We start from the raw sequence: 18,210 nt of genomic DNA on the forward strand, positions 1-18,210 counted from the left end.
GGGCGGGGCAGGGCAGGGCAGGGCAGGCCCGGCAGCCGCGGCTCCGCCAGGGTGGGGGCAGCGCGGGGCTGTGACCTCCGGCGCCCGGCCCGGGCCAGCTCGTGCTCTGCAGTTCACCGAAGCCCTGTTGGCTTTAAAGTTAATAATTCACCACTCGCTTTCCATTTTTGAACAAGGTCTTTATTTGCGTGGTTCAAGGTTTAATCACCTTGTTAGCCACCGCTTTGAGTTGCTGTCCCACGGCCCGCGGGGAGGGGAGGGGGGCGTGAAACCGTGACTGTCATACGCGTTTTACGAAAAACGGCGGAGGCCCCACTGAGTCCGGCCCCCGACACAAACCTGCTGCCTTCCATCGCAGCACACTCAGAGCCGCGGGAGCCTCGGGGCGGGGCAGCGGGAGGTGCCGGGCCAGGGCCCGTTCCCTGAGGGGTTAACGGCGGCAAGATGGCGGCGCGCCGGCCCGCCCCTCTCCGCACCCCGCGCGCGGGGCAGTGGCGCGCGGCCGGGCCCGCGGCTGTCGCGCGGTGATGAGTCACCGGCAGGCGCGCGGCGCGGGGGCGGCGGGCGCGCAGCGGGCGGCGAACATGGCCGGCGTTGCCGACGCCGCCGCCGCCGCCGCGCCGGGCAGCGGCGGGGAAGGGCGGCAGGACAGCGGCCGCGGGGAGCCGAAAACTCTCTGGGGGAGCAGCGAGCCGCGACCGCCTCCCGCCGGCCCGGGGCAGCCGTCCCCGCAGCAGCGAACGGAGACGTTGGGCTTCTACGAGAGCGACCGGGGCAGGAAGAAGAAGCGGAGCCTCTCGGGTGAGGGGCGGCGGCGGCGGCGGGGCCAGCGGGCTCCTCCTCGCGGCAGAGGGGGCCCCGGGACAGGGTGGCCCGCACCGGGTACCGGGGTGGCCGTGGCGGCGTTGCCCGGGGCGGGCGGCTCTTGGTTCGCCCGTGCGAACTTGGGCGAGCGACTTGAAAAGTGCGCCGGGAGCGGCGGGCGGCCCGGGGAGCTCTCCCTCAGCCCTGCCGTGGGGTCGCTCCGTGAGGCGGGGTGCGCCTGGCCGGCCGTGCCCCGGTCCCCGTACGGGTGTTGGGGTGCGGAGCGCGGGCGGACGGGTCCCCGTGCCCTGTCACGCGGTTTGTCAGCCGCTGCTGCTCGGGAGGGGTGCGAGCCCCACGGGCACCGTCCCTGGAGGGGTGCTGTGCCCCAAGGTGGGACTCCGGCTGTCGGGCTCGGTACCTGCCTGGAGCGAGCGGGGCCGCTCGGAGCGCTCCCCGCGGGCCGGGAGGCTGCGGGCTCGCTCGAGTTTCTTGCTGAAGTGTTAGAAATGTTTGGTCGTCTTACCAGGTCTTGTTACACGCTCACAGCTGCGACTACAGTGGTCTTTGCCTGTGCTACTGGCGTTGACGATGCTGTTAGAACTTTGAAGTTGTACCCAGATTATTAAAAGTTATTTAAAGTAAATTAAATTTGCCAGCTGGGGATTTATAAGGAAAAATAAGGGGAAATGTCATGGCCTTTGTTATCAGTATGAAGCTATATTTACATTCAGACTTCAACCGGTTATTTCAGGTACCTACTAAGTAACTTTTTAAAATACCCCTGCCGTTTTTGTAAAAAACGTCAGTCACCGTGTCAGGATTAATTTAATGTTGTAAGGTTATAAATAACTATATTGCTACTGTATTCTTGAATGATTGCCTTGCTTAAAATCTGGAAAGTGCTTGAAGTGTAAAACTTTCAAGGCTTTTTCAGTCTTGGCTTGAATGTGATAACACAGATCTTATAAAAAAAAAAAAGAAAATAAAATAATGGGAATTAGGATTTAACTTTAACAATGTGTCAATAATTGAATGCTTTCCTTCGAGTTTGATGGGTGCAGTGTCTGTTTCTGATGTGTTAGATCATCAGACGTGCAGCATCATTGACTGCAGTTCTGTGGTGCTGATGAACGCTACAGAAAGTAAAGGTGATGTAATTTTCATGGTTGTAAAGGAATTAGCTTGATTGCAGTAGTATGAATTGCTTTGAGGTGAAAAAAAAAGAATGATCAAGATACATACCCATGTGCCTGAAAAACAACTGAACAAATAACTTTATAAAAAGAGGATTGTTACTGGAGGTGCTGGAGAATACTTTACTATGTCCATGCAATTGATTTGAAATTTTAAAATAGTTAAAAACCTTCAGTGCTCTTTGATGTTTCATGGCAAGAAAACATAAGAACAGGCTTCTTGATTGAGCAACTAAAAATCCCAACCCGTCTAAGGGTAGCAATACGTTAGTACTGTAAAGAGAAGTTGACTAGAGGAGAAGAAAACTTTTTAAAATATATATTTTCTTGATTAATTGGCATAATTATGGAAGAAGTGTGTATTTAGGATTGACAGGAGTGAAGTGAGCCTGGAACTGCTGTAGTTAGGATTAAATTAATGATTATAGAGTAGAAACTTACTGAAGTGCAGTACATTTCACATTTCCTCAACTTTTCCTCTCCTTTCTGGTTAATGGTTGTCCTTTGTGCAGCTATGCATTGAAGTATAACTTAGCTAAATCACTGTCTTCTTACCTTGAAGGAATTTGTGTCTTTTGTGTTTTTTGAAGATGGTTATGCTCTCCTGTCCTGAGGTGTGGAGGTAAATGAGCATACTGTAAGCATTAAGAGTATGAATCTGTCTGAACAGATGAAACTTGGACCATAGTCTAAAACTTTGACTGCAAAAGAGGGGCATTTGAAGTAGGGAAGGAATTTGAAGTGGGAGGTAGAGTTTACTTTTAAAAGAAAATGTTGTTTGATGCTTTGGTAGCAGAATTAAGCTGGTTTTGGAATGATTTATTACTTTGTTGTGCCGTGGTGTCTCACGCTGTTCTTTTGGTTACTGTGTTTTTCCTACAGGGTCAGCCCTGATCTGTTTCACAGCTGGCACAGAGCTGAGGCTGCTGCTGGGTGGCAGGAGGGAGGGAGGTGGCTGTGACTGACTGTGTGCTCCAGTGCATCCCTGGCACTGCAGAGGGGACTTTGCAGTCACACTCTGGAGCTTGTGTATTGATCAGGCTCAGTCAGGAGGATTGATTATCCCTCAATATCTAGGGCATGAAAGTCTAAGGGGTTGGAAACTTAAAATAATTTGGTTTTCAGTGATAGACCTCTAAAATACTTTGTGTTAGGTAAGAAGGGGTGGGAACAAATAGCTCATTAGCTAAATTCTTAGAATATCTGAAGTTGGCAGGGACTCATAAATTACCCCATGGTACTCACCCAAATACATATATTTACTGTGCAGGAAACTTCAGTTGTTTGACATTGGTCTATCTTTAAGTTAGAGAAGGTTGGTTATTTAAGGTGGAAGAAAAAACACCTGGGCATTTAACAGAGTTATTATTTGGTGTGCTTATACATGCCTGGTTTTACTTTCAAGTTTTTAAATGTTGAAGAATTGGCATAACCAAAAAAGTTTAAAGTGATAGTGTTAGAAAGGGAGACTCCAGAAAACAAGTTTACAAGAGGTCTGAGCAGTGATTTCACAGATTGAACTTTGTTTGAGACTTCACATGTAAATATTAGTTTATTATTACCCATTAAGCAACATGTTGTTTTGTTTGTTTTTAAATGCCTTTAAGGCTTTGAGTGGTTTTGGCCTACTTAGTGGAAGTGGATCATCAAAATCACTATCCAGTGACAAGCTCATACACTGGAAAATGGGTCAGTTCTCATAGTTTAAAGAAAATCATGATTTATTAACAATACATAATCAACAGCTAGTTAGTGAGTTTTACAGCCAGTACCAGCAATATGCTAAACCACAGTAGCAGATATATGGAGAATATTAATGCAGCACCACAAACTACAAGGTGCCTCCAGGTTGTAATCACACCTCCCACCCAAGGTAATGCAGGCTGTAAGCACACCCTCTTTTGCTTCTTTTATATTCCTGCTTGAGCTGATTCCTTCTTTGCTTTAAAACTCTTTGTAAACTTCTGGCTACTGTGAAAGGCTTCATCTTCCATGTGATGAATATTGAGAAGGCATTGCCTCAGACAGTTTTGGGTGAATTCTTCATGCAGAGTGTCAATACTTGCATTCCACTCTTAACAGCTGTTACCTGAGTTGTTTTGCTAAGGGTGTATATACAACTTCTTCCTGCCCTGAAAAATGCAGAGCATTCTACCATGCAAGGTTACTTCTCCCTCCTCTCGTCCCTAAGACTGGCTGAAATTTGAAATTACCATTTGTGAACATGTGTGTGTATCATAGTAGGTGTATCTAGCTTTTCATTTGTTTGTCTAGATGAGTGATTTTCATCTTCTGGGTATTGTGTGAACCAGAGTTTCTAGTTTTAAATGCCAGTAATCAGAGATGTTGAACTTCATTGTAGTGTTCTGTCACTTCTGAAGTGTTACAAGGAGGTGGTAATGTCAGACCTTGGCTGTGAGTGTTGAAACTTTAGTTCAACCTTCTTTGCTAACAGCCTGAATTTCATAATTATAATTTCATATGTTATAAATTTTGTAAGACTCTTCTGTGCAAAGTCTTTTATAGAAGCCATATGAGCTGCTTAAACACAGGCCAGTCAGCCTTCAGGTTATTTAGCTACAGCCAGTAAAGCAGAGGAGATCTGTATGTGCCTGATGGCTTTTTGGTGGTGAAAGACCTGATCCCAGAGTTTTGTGTGTTTGTGCTGTTTGTGCACTGAACCGCTTGGGATCGCACGTCTGTCAACGCTTTGCTGTTGTGGAAAGCTATTCTTTAAAATAAAGAACAAGTTGCTAATGTTGCTGAGTGAGAAAATAGCTTTTAAGAAGTCAAAAATAGAGTTTAGTAAATTTAGGAGGTCTGATAATACATTAAGGATTAGATTCACCCAGCATGTTGCATTTTGTGTAGCAGCTTTGAGTAATGTTTTGTAGAAGTGAATGTCTGATTGCCTGGGAAAAGTGGCTTGTTTGTCGGGAGGCAGCGGGGAAATGGAGTGGAGAGCATTGGATTGCATCTCCTGTAACTCCTTCCGTGCGAAGTTATTTAACCATCAGCAAAACCTTCTGGGTTAGAGGCTATGCAAATGCAACATGTAACAAGTAATAAGTAACAAATGTTAGCAGCTTCTCACCCTTTGGAGGCCGTGCCTGAAGTGACTTGTGTCTGTGTGTGTTTGTGAATAGATCTTTCCTTGCTGAGGTTCATCAGTGCCGAGCTGACGAGAGGTTATTTCCTTGAGCACAATGAGGCGAAATACACAGAGCGGCGGGAGCGAGTGTACACGTGCATGCGGATACCTAAAGAGCTGGAAAAGGTGAAGTATGCTCTAACTTTTGATTCCATTTACAGATGAAATATGTTGAATTAAATTATTTAAAGAACTGCTTATTTTTAAAACACTTTTGCTACAAAAACAAGATGTAAAGCTCTATAATGATATTTTTAAATGTTACTAACTTAAACATTTTTGTTTCAGCTTTTTTTTTGCCTGTTTTCTTGTTGCTGCTGGCAACTCATGGTATTAGCAGAGACAAAAGACAAACAAGTGCAGATGATGACAAATTAATTCAAATATATAGATGTCACTGATCCTTAAAGGAATAATCAAGAAAAAGAAAACTTTTTACAGCAAAATGTAGTTTTACATTAAAAAAAATCTTTTTTTCAAAGATTTTTTTCCAATGTAAAGTTTTCTGAGGATGGGAAGGTTTCAGTCTTATAAAAATAATGGTGACGGATGAGTTTTTCTACGGTTTTTAACTTAATTTTTGTAGTTTTTCTTTTCTTTTGTTTCTTGCCACTATTTGCCACATCTCCCCTCTCTGTCCCTGTGTTATGGCCCTTCCTGAGGGATTCTTGCCACCTCCTCTATGTCAGCTTAGATAATATTCTGGCTCTGCAGTGAGCCAAGGTTTTGTTCTGGCTTAGCCATGTTGATTTGGGAGCAGCAGCAGCAGCAGTGTGCTCAGGATTGATGAGTAAGGCACCATTGGTAATAAGGTTGGCTAGGCTGCAGTGTAATGATAACATTAAAATTAATACTGCTGAAATTCCCAAAATCTCTAGGGAAGGGATGAAGTTACATAGGGCTAAATCATTTTAATTTAAACTGAAGGAGAAGAAGAAGAACTGAACTGTTCTTCTCCCACTTCAGTCTCCTACTTTATGCATGCTGCCTGTTTTGCATGAGCTGTGGTTCTTGTTGGACCATTTCAGGAGTTAAATCCGCTCATAGTTTGGCAGAGAATGTTATACTTTCCTTGCTCTGTTTGCTCTCTGCTAGAATACTGCCCTGATTTGCTCAGCCAATATTCTTGAGAATCCAGAGTCTGCACAAGGACAGAAGGGGAGCTTCATAACTAAGGATGAAAGAGCAGTGGAGGAAGAAGGAAGGGTGGGCAGGATTCCCTTGGTCAGTAGTGTGTTCATGTTCCCCCTTCAGTATCATTAAATTCATCCTTCGGCCATGGTGATGCCTGGCTTTACCAAATTAAATTCCCAGTCAGTTACTGCAGAAAATCACAGAATGAATGAGATTTGAATGGACCCATGGAGTAGTTCATGCCCTTGCCTAAGGCTATGTGACCTACAACAGGTTGTTCAGGATTGAAGGCTTTGGACATCTCCAGGGATGGTGTCTTCACATCCTCAGTATTTACCCATTCCAGTTCATGATAGAATATTCCACTTATGGTAGAGACTCAGTTCAATGACACAGCGTTTTTACATCATCTCCATTTTTAATTATATAGATTATTACATGCTGTCTCCAAAGCACAGAAATTATTCTGAAGGATTGTCATCATAGCTTTTCAATAAAATTTTTGTGTGTAAGAACATGTAATATCCAGTAGTCTTTTTATAAATAAGATTAATGCTGTAAGTGGTACAACTGATGGGTTTTGCATGGTAAATCAAACTTCAGTCTGTGCTTTGAATATGAAATATTATGAAACTGAATAATAAAGATATTTTTAAAATGATAGTTATCTTTTTACGCTGAGATGATGAAATAATTTTTTAGTTCTTTTCCTTGGCTTAGTCCATGTTAGTATGCATACTAACTTTATCAAATTGAGCACCTAGAAACCAACTAAATAGTGCACAGATCATCACCTGTTGCAGAAACTGCTTACCAATGTGATACAAAAATCCACTTACTTGAAATAAAGCATGTGTGGCACTAGTAAAGGAAGAGAAGAATTTTCTTGATGGTTTGTTTTGTTTACTGCCTAATAGTGTAATTACAGAATAAGATTGAAAACTGTAATCAGGTAGAGTCAGAATAAATTGGAGTAAATTTATCAAAGCCTAATCTTGGGAGATATTACTTAATAGGCACTTATTTAACATCCATAGTTTTAGACAGGAGAGTAATGTTCAAAGGGTGGTATTTTTGTTGTTGTTCTGAGCACCCTTTCTTTGTTTAGAGAAGCTTGATAATTCACCATGTAAGTGATACTTCCACTCAGGCATTTTGTGTAGTTTCAGTGGGAACTTTTCATTTAGTAGGTTACTTATACTAAATAAGGTGATCTGGTAGTCTCTGTTCCTGCCATCTTAAGGGAACAGTTTTTACTTGATCTCAAAGTTAAACTTTGTGCTCCTGTGTTAAATTATATTTTATGATAATGGAAAAGCTCTGTAAGCTTTTCTGTTAGTTCCCTAATGGAGCAGCAGAAATAATGTTTACAGAAAGGAGTAGAAGGTTCAGCACTGATTATATTTCATTGGGTGTGTGTAGTAAAAACATTGGGAAAATGAGGACATTCAGCAATAATTGCAAATATTAATGCAAGCTTATAGAACGTGAAAAACAGTCATTGCACTCAGGGGGAGAAGAAGTCTGTTTAATCTAAAAGAAAAAGTAGTGTTGTTTTTGAGATTATAAAGATGTCCTCAAAGAACACAAGCAAAATGACAGGCTGTCTTTCTGTTTTGTCGGAGTAAAGGAGTTTAAAAATACTAAGTGTTCATTTCTGGTCATCTTTAGTGCTTGAATATTCAAAACCTAGTTTAAAAGTTATTTTAAAATAAGTAGATAGCTTAATGACATATTAAGGCAGTGCATAAATTTATCCACAGTTCATGTAACCACTGCTCCTGATAACTTTGAATAATAACTAAAAATGATGACATTTTAGAAAATACTACTAGAGATGAATGAGTAAGTATCAGGAAAGAGACCTTAACATCATGATTGTATTGAAGTATTCTACCACTGTAGAATTGGTTGAAATAATATTATAAAGGAAAATAAAAATTGAGGAATGATGGCAGTGCTGTTGTGCCTAAGTCAGTTGTTTTACATGGCCTGTAGATAGTTGTTCTGGGGTGCAGTCTGTAGGATTGCTTTTGGAGTTACAGTGTATGGGGTGTAAGAGTGCTCACATGGGACTGGCCATTGCACAACTAACAAAGAAGGTACTTTGAAAGGCAAAGGGACTGTGAGAACTATAAGTAATTTACTTGTACTTTGATTTACACCCTCACCCCAAGTATCTTCCTTTCCCATCAGCAGTACATACAACTTTCACATGTAAATGCATATCTGACATGGTTATGTGGGTCTGCTTAGATGTTGCTAGTCTTAATTGTGTAGCCAGTTAAACTGGCTTCTATGGGATTATCCTTGCAGGAAAAAATACTGCCTCAAGTCTGACCAAAGCATAAAACCATATTTCTAGATTTCCATTTTGATAGAACACAGAATTATCTAAAGAGTAGCTAAAGAAGGAATGTCATGTGGGCAGAGTCTGATCTATGGGAGCTTTGGAATTGTGGAGTTTATGTCTAGTTTAATTATCATATAGTTGCTTGGCTTGTAGCCACAATGAATGGCTTTAATGTTTGTGTAAATTAAGGATAAGACATTTGAATTTTGTGTGTTCTTTGTATGAAAAAGGTAGTTATTCTTTGAAGGAATTCCACCACAGCTGTAATTTACAAGGTAATAGAAAACTTTTTGGGGTGAGGAAATAATGTTGAAAAAGGAGATAGGAAGAAAATGGCTGTGCACATTTACACACAACTCTATTGGTTTTCCCCTAAGGTTAAAACATGAACTTTGTTAACCTTACAGGAAAGTCACCATTGGAAAATGAGCTGCAGGTATATTCAACTGCAGTTTATATATTAAATAAAGACTAAGTTCAGTGAGCTGTGAAAGTCTGCAAAAGCCTTCATTACTTGGACCTTGTGGTGCAGAATTGCTGAACAGTCTTCAAATGCATAACATGTTAATTTTTTTTTATGGTTCAGCTGATTGAACAAGTGAGCATATTGTGCTTATTTGGTTAATTAGTCTTATGTGAATGTATATTTCATAGCATAATTCTTTATAAACTTCTTGTGAATTTTATAAACTACTAACGTACTTCTGTTTATTTTTGTAATCTAGTTGATGTTTTTTGGAATCTTTTTGTGCCTGGATGCTTTTCTGTATGTGTTCACCCTGCTTCCTTTGAGAGTTTTTCTGGCAATGTTCCGGTTCATCACTTTGCCTTGCTATGGCTTACGGTAAGTTGATTCAAGAGAAAGGTGTTGATACCCTTAAATGATATTTCACCATTTATGTGTATGCTTCATTTCATGGCCTTTCAGTGCTGTTTGAACTACTAATGACTTCTTCCACTGAAAAATAGAAGTCTCAGTCTAAGCTAGCCAAAGTAAAGGTGTGTGTGTGACCTTTAAGCTTTACCAGCAGTCACTGTCACCATTGCTTCCCTCAGACACAACAGTTTGATAACAGCACCACTTAGGCATATCCAAGTTAGTAAAGGAGAGAGATGTAACCTTCCCTTATAGTTTTGTTCTTTTACCTGACATCTATGTGAACATTTTTAAAAAATTTCTTAGGCTTGGCTCATGTGTTTTGATAGGCTCTTTGATATCAAAACAGAAGTTGTTTATTTTTTAACAGTTAAGGCTTTCCTTATTTTTATGGAAAACTTTGCTGAAAAGATTCCTCAATAAAAAGTGTTCTTTTCTTTCATCTGAAGAATCCTAGGGAGTGAAATGTGGAGAGGAAAACCAAGCAGAATATTAAGAAATATTAGATCTTCGTGCCTTGATTTTCTGTTCATGTCAATACTAAGAAGTTGCTAATACATAAAGTTTTTAGTTTTTCTGGCATAGGCATCAAAGATTGGATAGAATTAATCTCCTTCATAAAACCTGCTACTTCACAGTAAAGTTGGTTGTGTAAGCCTTAAGTGTAGTCTAAAATGAAAGGAGCAGTTGTATTGAAGTAATTTTTTCTCTAGAATGAATAAAGACTTCAGGATCTTTATTCTGAATTTGCCAAAACTTGAAGTTGATTTATGGTTACTGAATTTTTTAAAATTATGTTGTTTGTATTTGCATTATCAATATTGTCTTTTATATGTGAAGATCTTTTAGATGCATAGTTTAGAAATGTATGTTCTGATTACAAGCAAATGCTAGTTAGTTGCAAAAATATAATATTGTAAAATACAGTCTAAAGCTGAATGTTTGTGTTTGTGATGTTAAACATAGGCACTAGATGGCAGTCTCTAGTGTTTTATTGTGCTGTTAATTTTGAACTGAACTTCAGAGTTAGTAGGTCAAGAGAGTTTTCTTAGCTGTGTAGAAATGACAGTTATTTGGTTTTAGCCTGATGACAAGGCAAATTCTGTGCCTATTTGTAGATATCTGTATAGATGCTATTACTAAATTCAGGTAAATGTAACAGAGTTCAGTTTATCATTTGAATCTTACTTTTTTCTGTTTTAGAAGTGTTCTTCCTTCCTTGTTTATAAACTCAGCTTTGCTTTTGGCAAAGAAATTTTCTGCTCTTCTGAAATTACAATTAAAGATTTCAAAGACCAATTACTGTTTTAGTTGTTGCTCAGTATGCTGACAAAAGTGACATTTGAAGCACCATATGCCCTCACATGCATGTGCTATGTGTATATATGCATTCATGCACCTGCAATGCTAATATTTAGTCTGCTTGCTTGACAGTATTTTGTGTGTCAGGGACAATAGAAGGTGGTTTAATCTGTTGAACTTGACTGTGTTAAAGTGTTATCAAGTAAGATGCTGTGAAACTGAGATTGAGTGAAGAAGTCTTTGTTTTTGTAACAACTCCTGAAGCAATTTCTTCCAATGTGTTGGAATCTAGTTCACTAGAATCTCTACTTGTTCAGTAGAGGCTTTGTTTAATTCATTCATGTTCTAAAGTTTGTGGCTTTTTACTGAAAATTTTAGGACTCATGTAATGGAACGTCTTCAGAAGTAATAATTCTTAATTCCAAGTATTCAGAGCCTGCACTTTGAATTTTGGGGGGTTTTGTGGGTTTTTGTAGTTATGCTGATTTTATTTGTTATGGCAAAAAATATTTGTGATTTTCTTCCAGCTCAAGAAATACAGTTTTATGTATTTGTAACAAAATAGAGTTGAATAAGTAAAGCACATTTGTAATTATAAAAGGTACTTACAAAGCAGGTGGCTGTTTATCTTCTGGCTTGTTCTTCCTTGCAAATATCAAATAAATGTTGACTAGTTGTTACTTGAACCTGCCACATCATATTCCATTCTGTGCAGTAAATAAAAGTGCTCCTCCCTTCATCCTGACTTTTCTCTCAACATCTCAGTGGAGTAATTGAGCAGTGACTGTTCTGTTTCTCTTCCAGTTTACTCTTCAGCTTATTTATTTCCTCATAATTCTACCTTCTCTTTTCAGTGTAGAGAAAGATTATATTACCCTTTTTTTTTAACAATGAAACCACATTCTATATAAATGGGCTAATTCCTGTCTATGGTGTATTATGCAAAGTGCTTAAATATTGGGGAAGTGGTTTATAGCCTCTTCCACATGTTGGAATATTTCATTCTACGGAGTTCTGAAAGGAAACAAAGAGTAATGTATCTCAAAGAAAATAGTTTACTTTTTCTGCCTAGACAGTGTAAGCACTGTTTGACTTCTGTCATCCTTCCTCATCACTTGATCTTTCCTTTTGAGCAAATTTAGTTCTCTGTTTTTGTCAGAGCTATATTGGCGCTGACAAAGCAATGTTTTTAAAAACTTCAAGAACTTTAGTCAGAAGAATCCAAGATTCTATCTTTGAGTGAACTAAATGCTTTGTTTAATTACTGAGATCAAACTGGCAAAGGCTGAATCATTGCATGGTTTTGGTAGTTTTGGCAGGTGCAATTGCATTAGTCTGTGCTCTATAAGTGACAGGGTGCTTTTAAAAAAATTAACAAGCACTTTACCAAATTAGATAACATCTTTTGAAATTAGAAAAAAACAGCTCTACTGTATTTGTATTATAATGTATTCCTAAATTATTCCCTTTGAATCTTTTAGACTATTCTCACCTTATGAAAACATTCTTTGACAGCATAAAAGATTCATTGTTCCAGCCAAGTATGTGCCAAGGTAGACAGAGCAGTGGACCTGGTGGAGTTCTGTTTGAATTAGAGTCCTTGGTGACAGGTTCCTAAAACTGACTCTACCCAAGGTTGAAAGTTTCATTTTACAATTCAGACAATTTTTTTATCAATACCTCAGACCCAGAGATTCTGGGTAGATTCATATCACTTCCTCTTTTGAAGCTCTTTCATAGAGCTAACTTATAATTTTTCCTGAAAATATGTTGCATGCCAATAAAGGGCAATATGGGAATGTGGAAAATCTCTTCTGTATTATTTGTGAGGCACCATGATATGAAAGCTAAAATTACACGTGAGTGAAACTCTGATAAGACTCCCAATTTAATTATGTTTGAAGGCATTTTCCATCATCTCCACAAAGCAAGAAAGGATTTGGGAGGGAAAGTGAGGGGTTTTTCTCCAAATTGTAGTTTTCTCAAAAAAATACAGTAGGAGATTATATATTTTCTGACATGTAAGGATAGATTGACAAAACCTTTACAAGAGACCTCCCACACACACCTCATCTGCAGGGGTTCCCCACCCCCCCACTGGCAGGAGTGGGTCCAGGGATGAGGGCAGCACCTTGATAGTGGAAGCCCAACAAGACCCTGCTTTGTGTGAGCAGCACCCACCCACCCCTCACATGCCTCAGCACCTCCAGAGCTGAATCCCACCAGGAACTGGAGCCTGGTGCCAGTGACACCACAGTTGTGAGTTCAGTCCCTGTGCAGGCCAGTCATTTAAGAGTTGGACTTAATGATCCTTGTGGGTCCCTTCCAACTCAGAATATTCTGTGAATTTTTCCATGTGGAAGTAGATATAGGTAGATTATAAATACCTGTTCAGTATTTTTCTTTTACTCTGCTCTCTAAAATAAGTGACTTAAGGTCCTGTCAGCAATAACATTAATAACTTCAGCTATATTGCATGTACATCTTAAAATTCTCATTTGCCTCCTGTGAATTTACAGATTCATGTTTTTCCGTAAGAAATAAATAGAACAGCATTATTCTAAGAAAGAAACTGTAGAAATAAGGCATATCTGGAACAATAAAACAAACAAATACAGTGGCATTCTTCTTATGGACATTATTTGTTCATATTATCAAGCTACTAAAAAATTTTGAACCTCTGTTATACACTTAGTCCCAAGCCTTTTTTTCTCTTTGAGGAACTTAACTATGAAATCCATAAACTTCCTTTTGTCACCTGAAGTTCATTTAGGAAGTTGTGCATCTGCCCACAGAAATGTTCAGCTTTCTACCAACCAAAAAAGGAAGATACATTCAATTTTTTTCTGTAGTATACTCTCAGATCAAGTGCTCCTTTCTCCTTTCCATAACAGTGCATAGTGTAGCAACATTACAACCTTCTCTTTCTTTCTTTCTTGTAAATCAGACCGAAGGGAAGAGCACTTTCACTTCCTTTATAGGATGGAATGTGGTGTCACAGGATTCCTCCTTGGTGAGTAAATCCTGATTTTCTTTTTATTTCTGTGCTGTCAGGTCAGCCAAATTCGCACATCTACAGGTAATCAATAAAAAGCCTGGTTACAAATGAGTAGTACAGCTAAATTAACCAACATACCTCAAAGGAGGAACCAACACTTAATTTTCATAACAAACACATGAGATTGATTCAGTGCAATTTGTGGTAGGTGTATTTTTGTGTAACTTAAATTATTTCCACAATGATGTAATCTTAGTTTTAAAGTAGAGTGCCTGTGGACCAAGTTGGCCCAGTATAGAAAAGGCTGTCTTGGAAAAACTATAGCCCCTGCTGTACTTGAGTTTATAGTGCCTTAACCTTTTTGAGGTTTCTTCTAAGTACTGCGTCAGTCAGGTTCATAGCTATATTTTTGTTTGTACTTAAAGCAGGTTTTTTTGTAATGCTTGACCTCAATCTTAGGGAGTTCAGAAAGTTCATTGCCAGGTGTCTTGGTATTAGACTCATAGATAATTCTATGCGTAATAAAATACAGCAGTTTCGTATATGTTTGTTAACTATCTTCAGTTGTATTGGATTCTGTTATTTAAAAAATAAAAGCCTAATGAAAGCTTATTCTAGCTGTCACTTATTTGAAACCTCGTTTTGTTGTTTTTTTGTTTTTTTTTTTTTGAGGCAGCTCTCATCGGGGCCTAACAGCAAGGTTGGTTTTGTTTCCTTCTTAGCATGGTCTCGTGCTGTATTGTGTGCATGTAGCAGCTTTTTATTGTTTGAGAAATGCAATGCCACCTAATCTTGGCAAGCTTGGCTCTCAATTTCTTAGAAGTCCACATTTGGGATGTATTTTTCATATAATTCTGTAGAATCCCAATTGTACATGAGTGAAGTCCTGCATAGTGTATGGTGTACCGCTTCTTAAAATCTCAAACTGGAAATTAGATTTTCTCAAAATAGCCTCTTTTCCTGAAGCCAAACTTGATCATAATTGTAGGAAAACATTTCCAATAGATTGCATAGTCAATTTAAAAGAATTTTAGTGTGTATTTATGTGGGCAAGTATACACTTCAGACAACCTCACTTGGATTTTATTTTCCATTACATCTTTAATTATGCTAACAGGAAAATATACCCTTATGTGTTAATGTAACAATTTTAGTTAGTGCTTCATGTAAAATTAGAAATTTATGACACCACAATTCTTTTATGAAGGATATCTTGAAGAATAGAGAGTCTGGTAAAAACTACACATAAAACAAACCCCATTGTTCAGTTTCCGTCCAAGTATCTTCAATGTAAAATGGAGAGAGAAAAGATACCTAAGCAAAATTTTAACTAGACCACAATATCAATAACTGAAATATATTATATATATACTCCTCAATGGTTGCCTGTTTGAAAATGTTAGCATTGAATAAATAATACAGTTAGAAGAGGTTTGCTGTAAAATACATTCTTAAACTGGTAAAATGCTAAAAGTCTTCTTCAGTGTATTAGCAGAACAATAAACCCAAATAAAAAGGACTTTTAAAATGTCAACATTATTATTCTTACAAAATCTTTAAAATATGTATTTGTGTATGTTATTAAGATGAAAATATCCATCTAAAACATTTTTGCAGTGACACTGTATTCATATCTTTAAATTACTGTATATATGACATCAGTATTGGAAATTTTGTATGTGTTGACTTCATAGGAGTAATTGTTTCGAGTAATATGAGTTATTTGGATGAGATTAAATAGTCTAAACTAAAGAAATCCATTAAAATGAAGTGAATGGTATCAATAAACAAGAAAATACATTGACTGCCTGTTGATTTAAAAAAAACTTAACAAAACAATCAAAACCCAAATTACTCTAAAAGATGATTGGAAAACCATATGTAATCAGGCTAGTGAAGAATTGAGGAGCCTCAGGAGGCCTGTAAGATAAAAATAAAGGAATCATATGACATCATGTGACAGTCTGTGCAGTTAAGTTTAAAATAATGTATTCAGAGTGCATATGGGTTGGATGCCAAAGTAACTAAGTACTCAGACAAGTGTACTTGTCTGCAGATTACACAATGTAGTGAAAGCATTGTTCATTTTGTAATGTTAGTTGCTGAAAAACATACGAGAAGCAACTGTAATGACACTTCTTTTAAGCTTTTTTATACAGCATACAGCAAGAACAAATTTATTTTTGTCCAGGTTGCATTTCATATTCCAAATGGTTTAACTACTTTAAATTCAATAAGCAAATCTTATTAAAATACCCGACACACAATCTTGGTTTTCTTGGAAATCACTTGCTTAAGGATTCTTGTTCATTAGCTACTTGTGATTTTGAACATATTAAAGATAAATATTGGTAAACTGTGATTTATCTTTAATAACACTGCGTGATGCTGAGTAAATTCAGTTGTACAACTTTTGGAGCAAAAACAAGTTTGGAGGGATAGATACCAATGCTTTGAAAACCTTGAGCTGCTTTGCTTCTTTAATTTATGAAAGAGAAACTAGCAAACATAAAGGATCAGTAGTGTGACCATCTGTGTAGTCACAGCCCCTGTGGTTGATGGAACCTAATGCTTTTCCACCACTAGATGGAGACAGAAGACTTACTGCTGTATAAGATGTGGATCATGGCATTTTGAGTATGATGTTAAATAGAAATACCTTGAAAATTACAGACGGATAACTAGTTCAACTAATTCCTTAAACTTTCAATTGAGTTTGCTTATGATGAGCACTGGTTTTCACACTAGAATTTTCTTCATTGGGTAGGTGTTTTACATAAATTGTGATATAAGTTTGACTTGATTTTGTAACAGAGGGGATTTTTTACAAGAGTCACAAGTCATCTTGAAAAAAAAATTACTGTTTTTCCTAAAGCTTATCCAAGTTTGTGGGTAGCCAGTATATTGGGTAACATTCTAATTAGATAGTATTTTAAATTAATTTTATAGAGTATACCAGTATTCTAGAAGTAATTCTACATATTTGTAAGGCAATTTGCTTGCTTTTAGCTTTCCAAAGGGAGGGGACATACACGGATCCAGTGGTTTTCTAAACAGAGGAAAGACTTGGATTTACACTTTCTAAATTTCTCTCATGGTTGACAAACCATAAATTGGAAAGTTTGAAGCATGAGTATTAACCCTTGGTTTTTATTGTGTTGTAAAAAGTGGGGTTGTTCTGTAACGCTGATTTGCTCAGTTCCTGGTTGCTGCCAGTCAGTGCATTGTGGAAATTTTGTCATAGTCTGACTGTGAGCTGCTGTAAATACTGCGGGGTAAGCATTGAGTGTGGCATGCTTCTGCTTTTTAACAACTGACTGGGCTGAAACAGAAGCATGCTGAATAGAGAGGTATAGTAGTGTGGCTTGCATAGTATCACTACGTCAAATGAATAATAAGCTTGTATATCCCCTAAAGTATGGATTTCTTTGTTTGTGGTGTTTTTAGAAGTAAGGCTTTGTTTCAGTGGAGGTTTTCTGTCAATTAGTAGATGTAAAGATAAATATACCCAGAGGCTGAGGAGTTTAAACATCTTGTTAAGTAGATGCTGTAGAATGGTGAAGTCTCTGTGTGAGTTTTTTTCTGTATTGTCATAATTTGTTGGTTAAATTACAGTGCAAGAGAGTTTATCTCTAAAGGAATGCTTGGATTTTCACTGAATTCATGCAGATTGAAGGATCATCTCATGTTTAAACATTTTGGTGTATTCAGTGTTAGTAATAGTAAAGCAATATAAGATTTAACATAGTGGATAATAGAATGGATAAGTCTTACTCTTTACTATTAAGATACTTGGCTGTTTGAAGAAGCTTTAAAATTTGATTCTTTGATAGTTTAGCCTATACAGCTAATGTGGGAACTTAAGACTTACCATAATGAAACCACTTGTAAAATTCTGTAAAGAGCATCTTAGAGAGCATGACCTAAAGCAAAAAAAAATTTAAAGTAGTAATGGAATAATCATAGAATCATTCAATGTTTTGTGTTGGAAGGGACCTTGAAGATCACCAGTTCCAACCCCCCTGCCATGGGCAAGGACACCTTCCACTAAACCAAGTTGCTCAAATAATCCAGAAAATAATTAGATGAGAAGATATAAGTCATGTATCGTAACAAGGTGCTTATGAAGGACAGTCCAGATGCTCTGGATCATTTTATTTACTAGTTTGAGGTGTGAAAGTTGTGAGGTAAATTATATCCAGCTAAATTTTGAAACCATGTAACATTATTTCTGGAATCTGGTAGGACATTAGAGGAACTACATCTTGGACACAGGCTCTCATGATACCGTCTTTCAAGAGCAGAGTTCACTAAAGCCAGGCAAGTGTTAATATTTAACTCAGTTGTGCAGCATCACTGTGTGCCTGGGATAGCTTTGAAGGAAAAGACTAACTG

General features: G+C 38.3%; 1 protein-coding gene across 2 annotated transcripts in view; it reads left to right on the forward strand.

Annotated features, from left to right (window-relative positions):
- Positions 1 to 584: 584 nt before the first annotated feature.
- Positions 585 to 18,210, forward strand: part of TAPT1 (transmembrane anterior posterior transformation 1) — a 49,175-nt gene continuing 31,549 nt past the window's right edge. The window contains exons 1-4 of one of the 2 annotated variants that reach the window (XM_059470493.1): positions 585 to 801; positions 5,147 to 5,277; positions 9,364 to 9,482; positions 14,492 to 14,515. In XM_059470493.1, coding sequence (XP_059326476.1) covers positions 585 to 801; positions 5,147 to 5,277; positions 9,364 to 9,482; positions 14,492 to 14,515 — 491 coding nt within the window. The remainder of the gene's footprint in view (positions 802 to 5,146; positions 5,278 to 9,363; positions 9,483 to 14,491; positions 14,516 to 18,210) is intronic. The other variant, XM_059470494.1, reaches the window with a different exon arrangement.

The sequence above is a fragment of the Ammospiza nelsoni genome, chromosome 4 (genome assembly GCF_027579445.1).
Source record: "Ammospiza nelsoni isolate bAmmNel1 chromosome 4, bAmmNel1.pri, whole genome shotgun sequence".
Lineage (NCBI taxonomy): Eukaryota > Metazoa > Chordata > Aves > Passeriformes > Passerellidae > Ammospiza > Ammospiza nelsoni.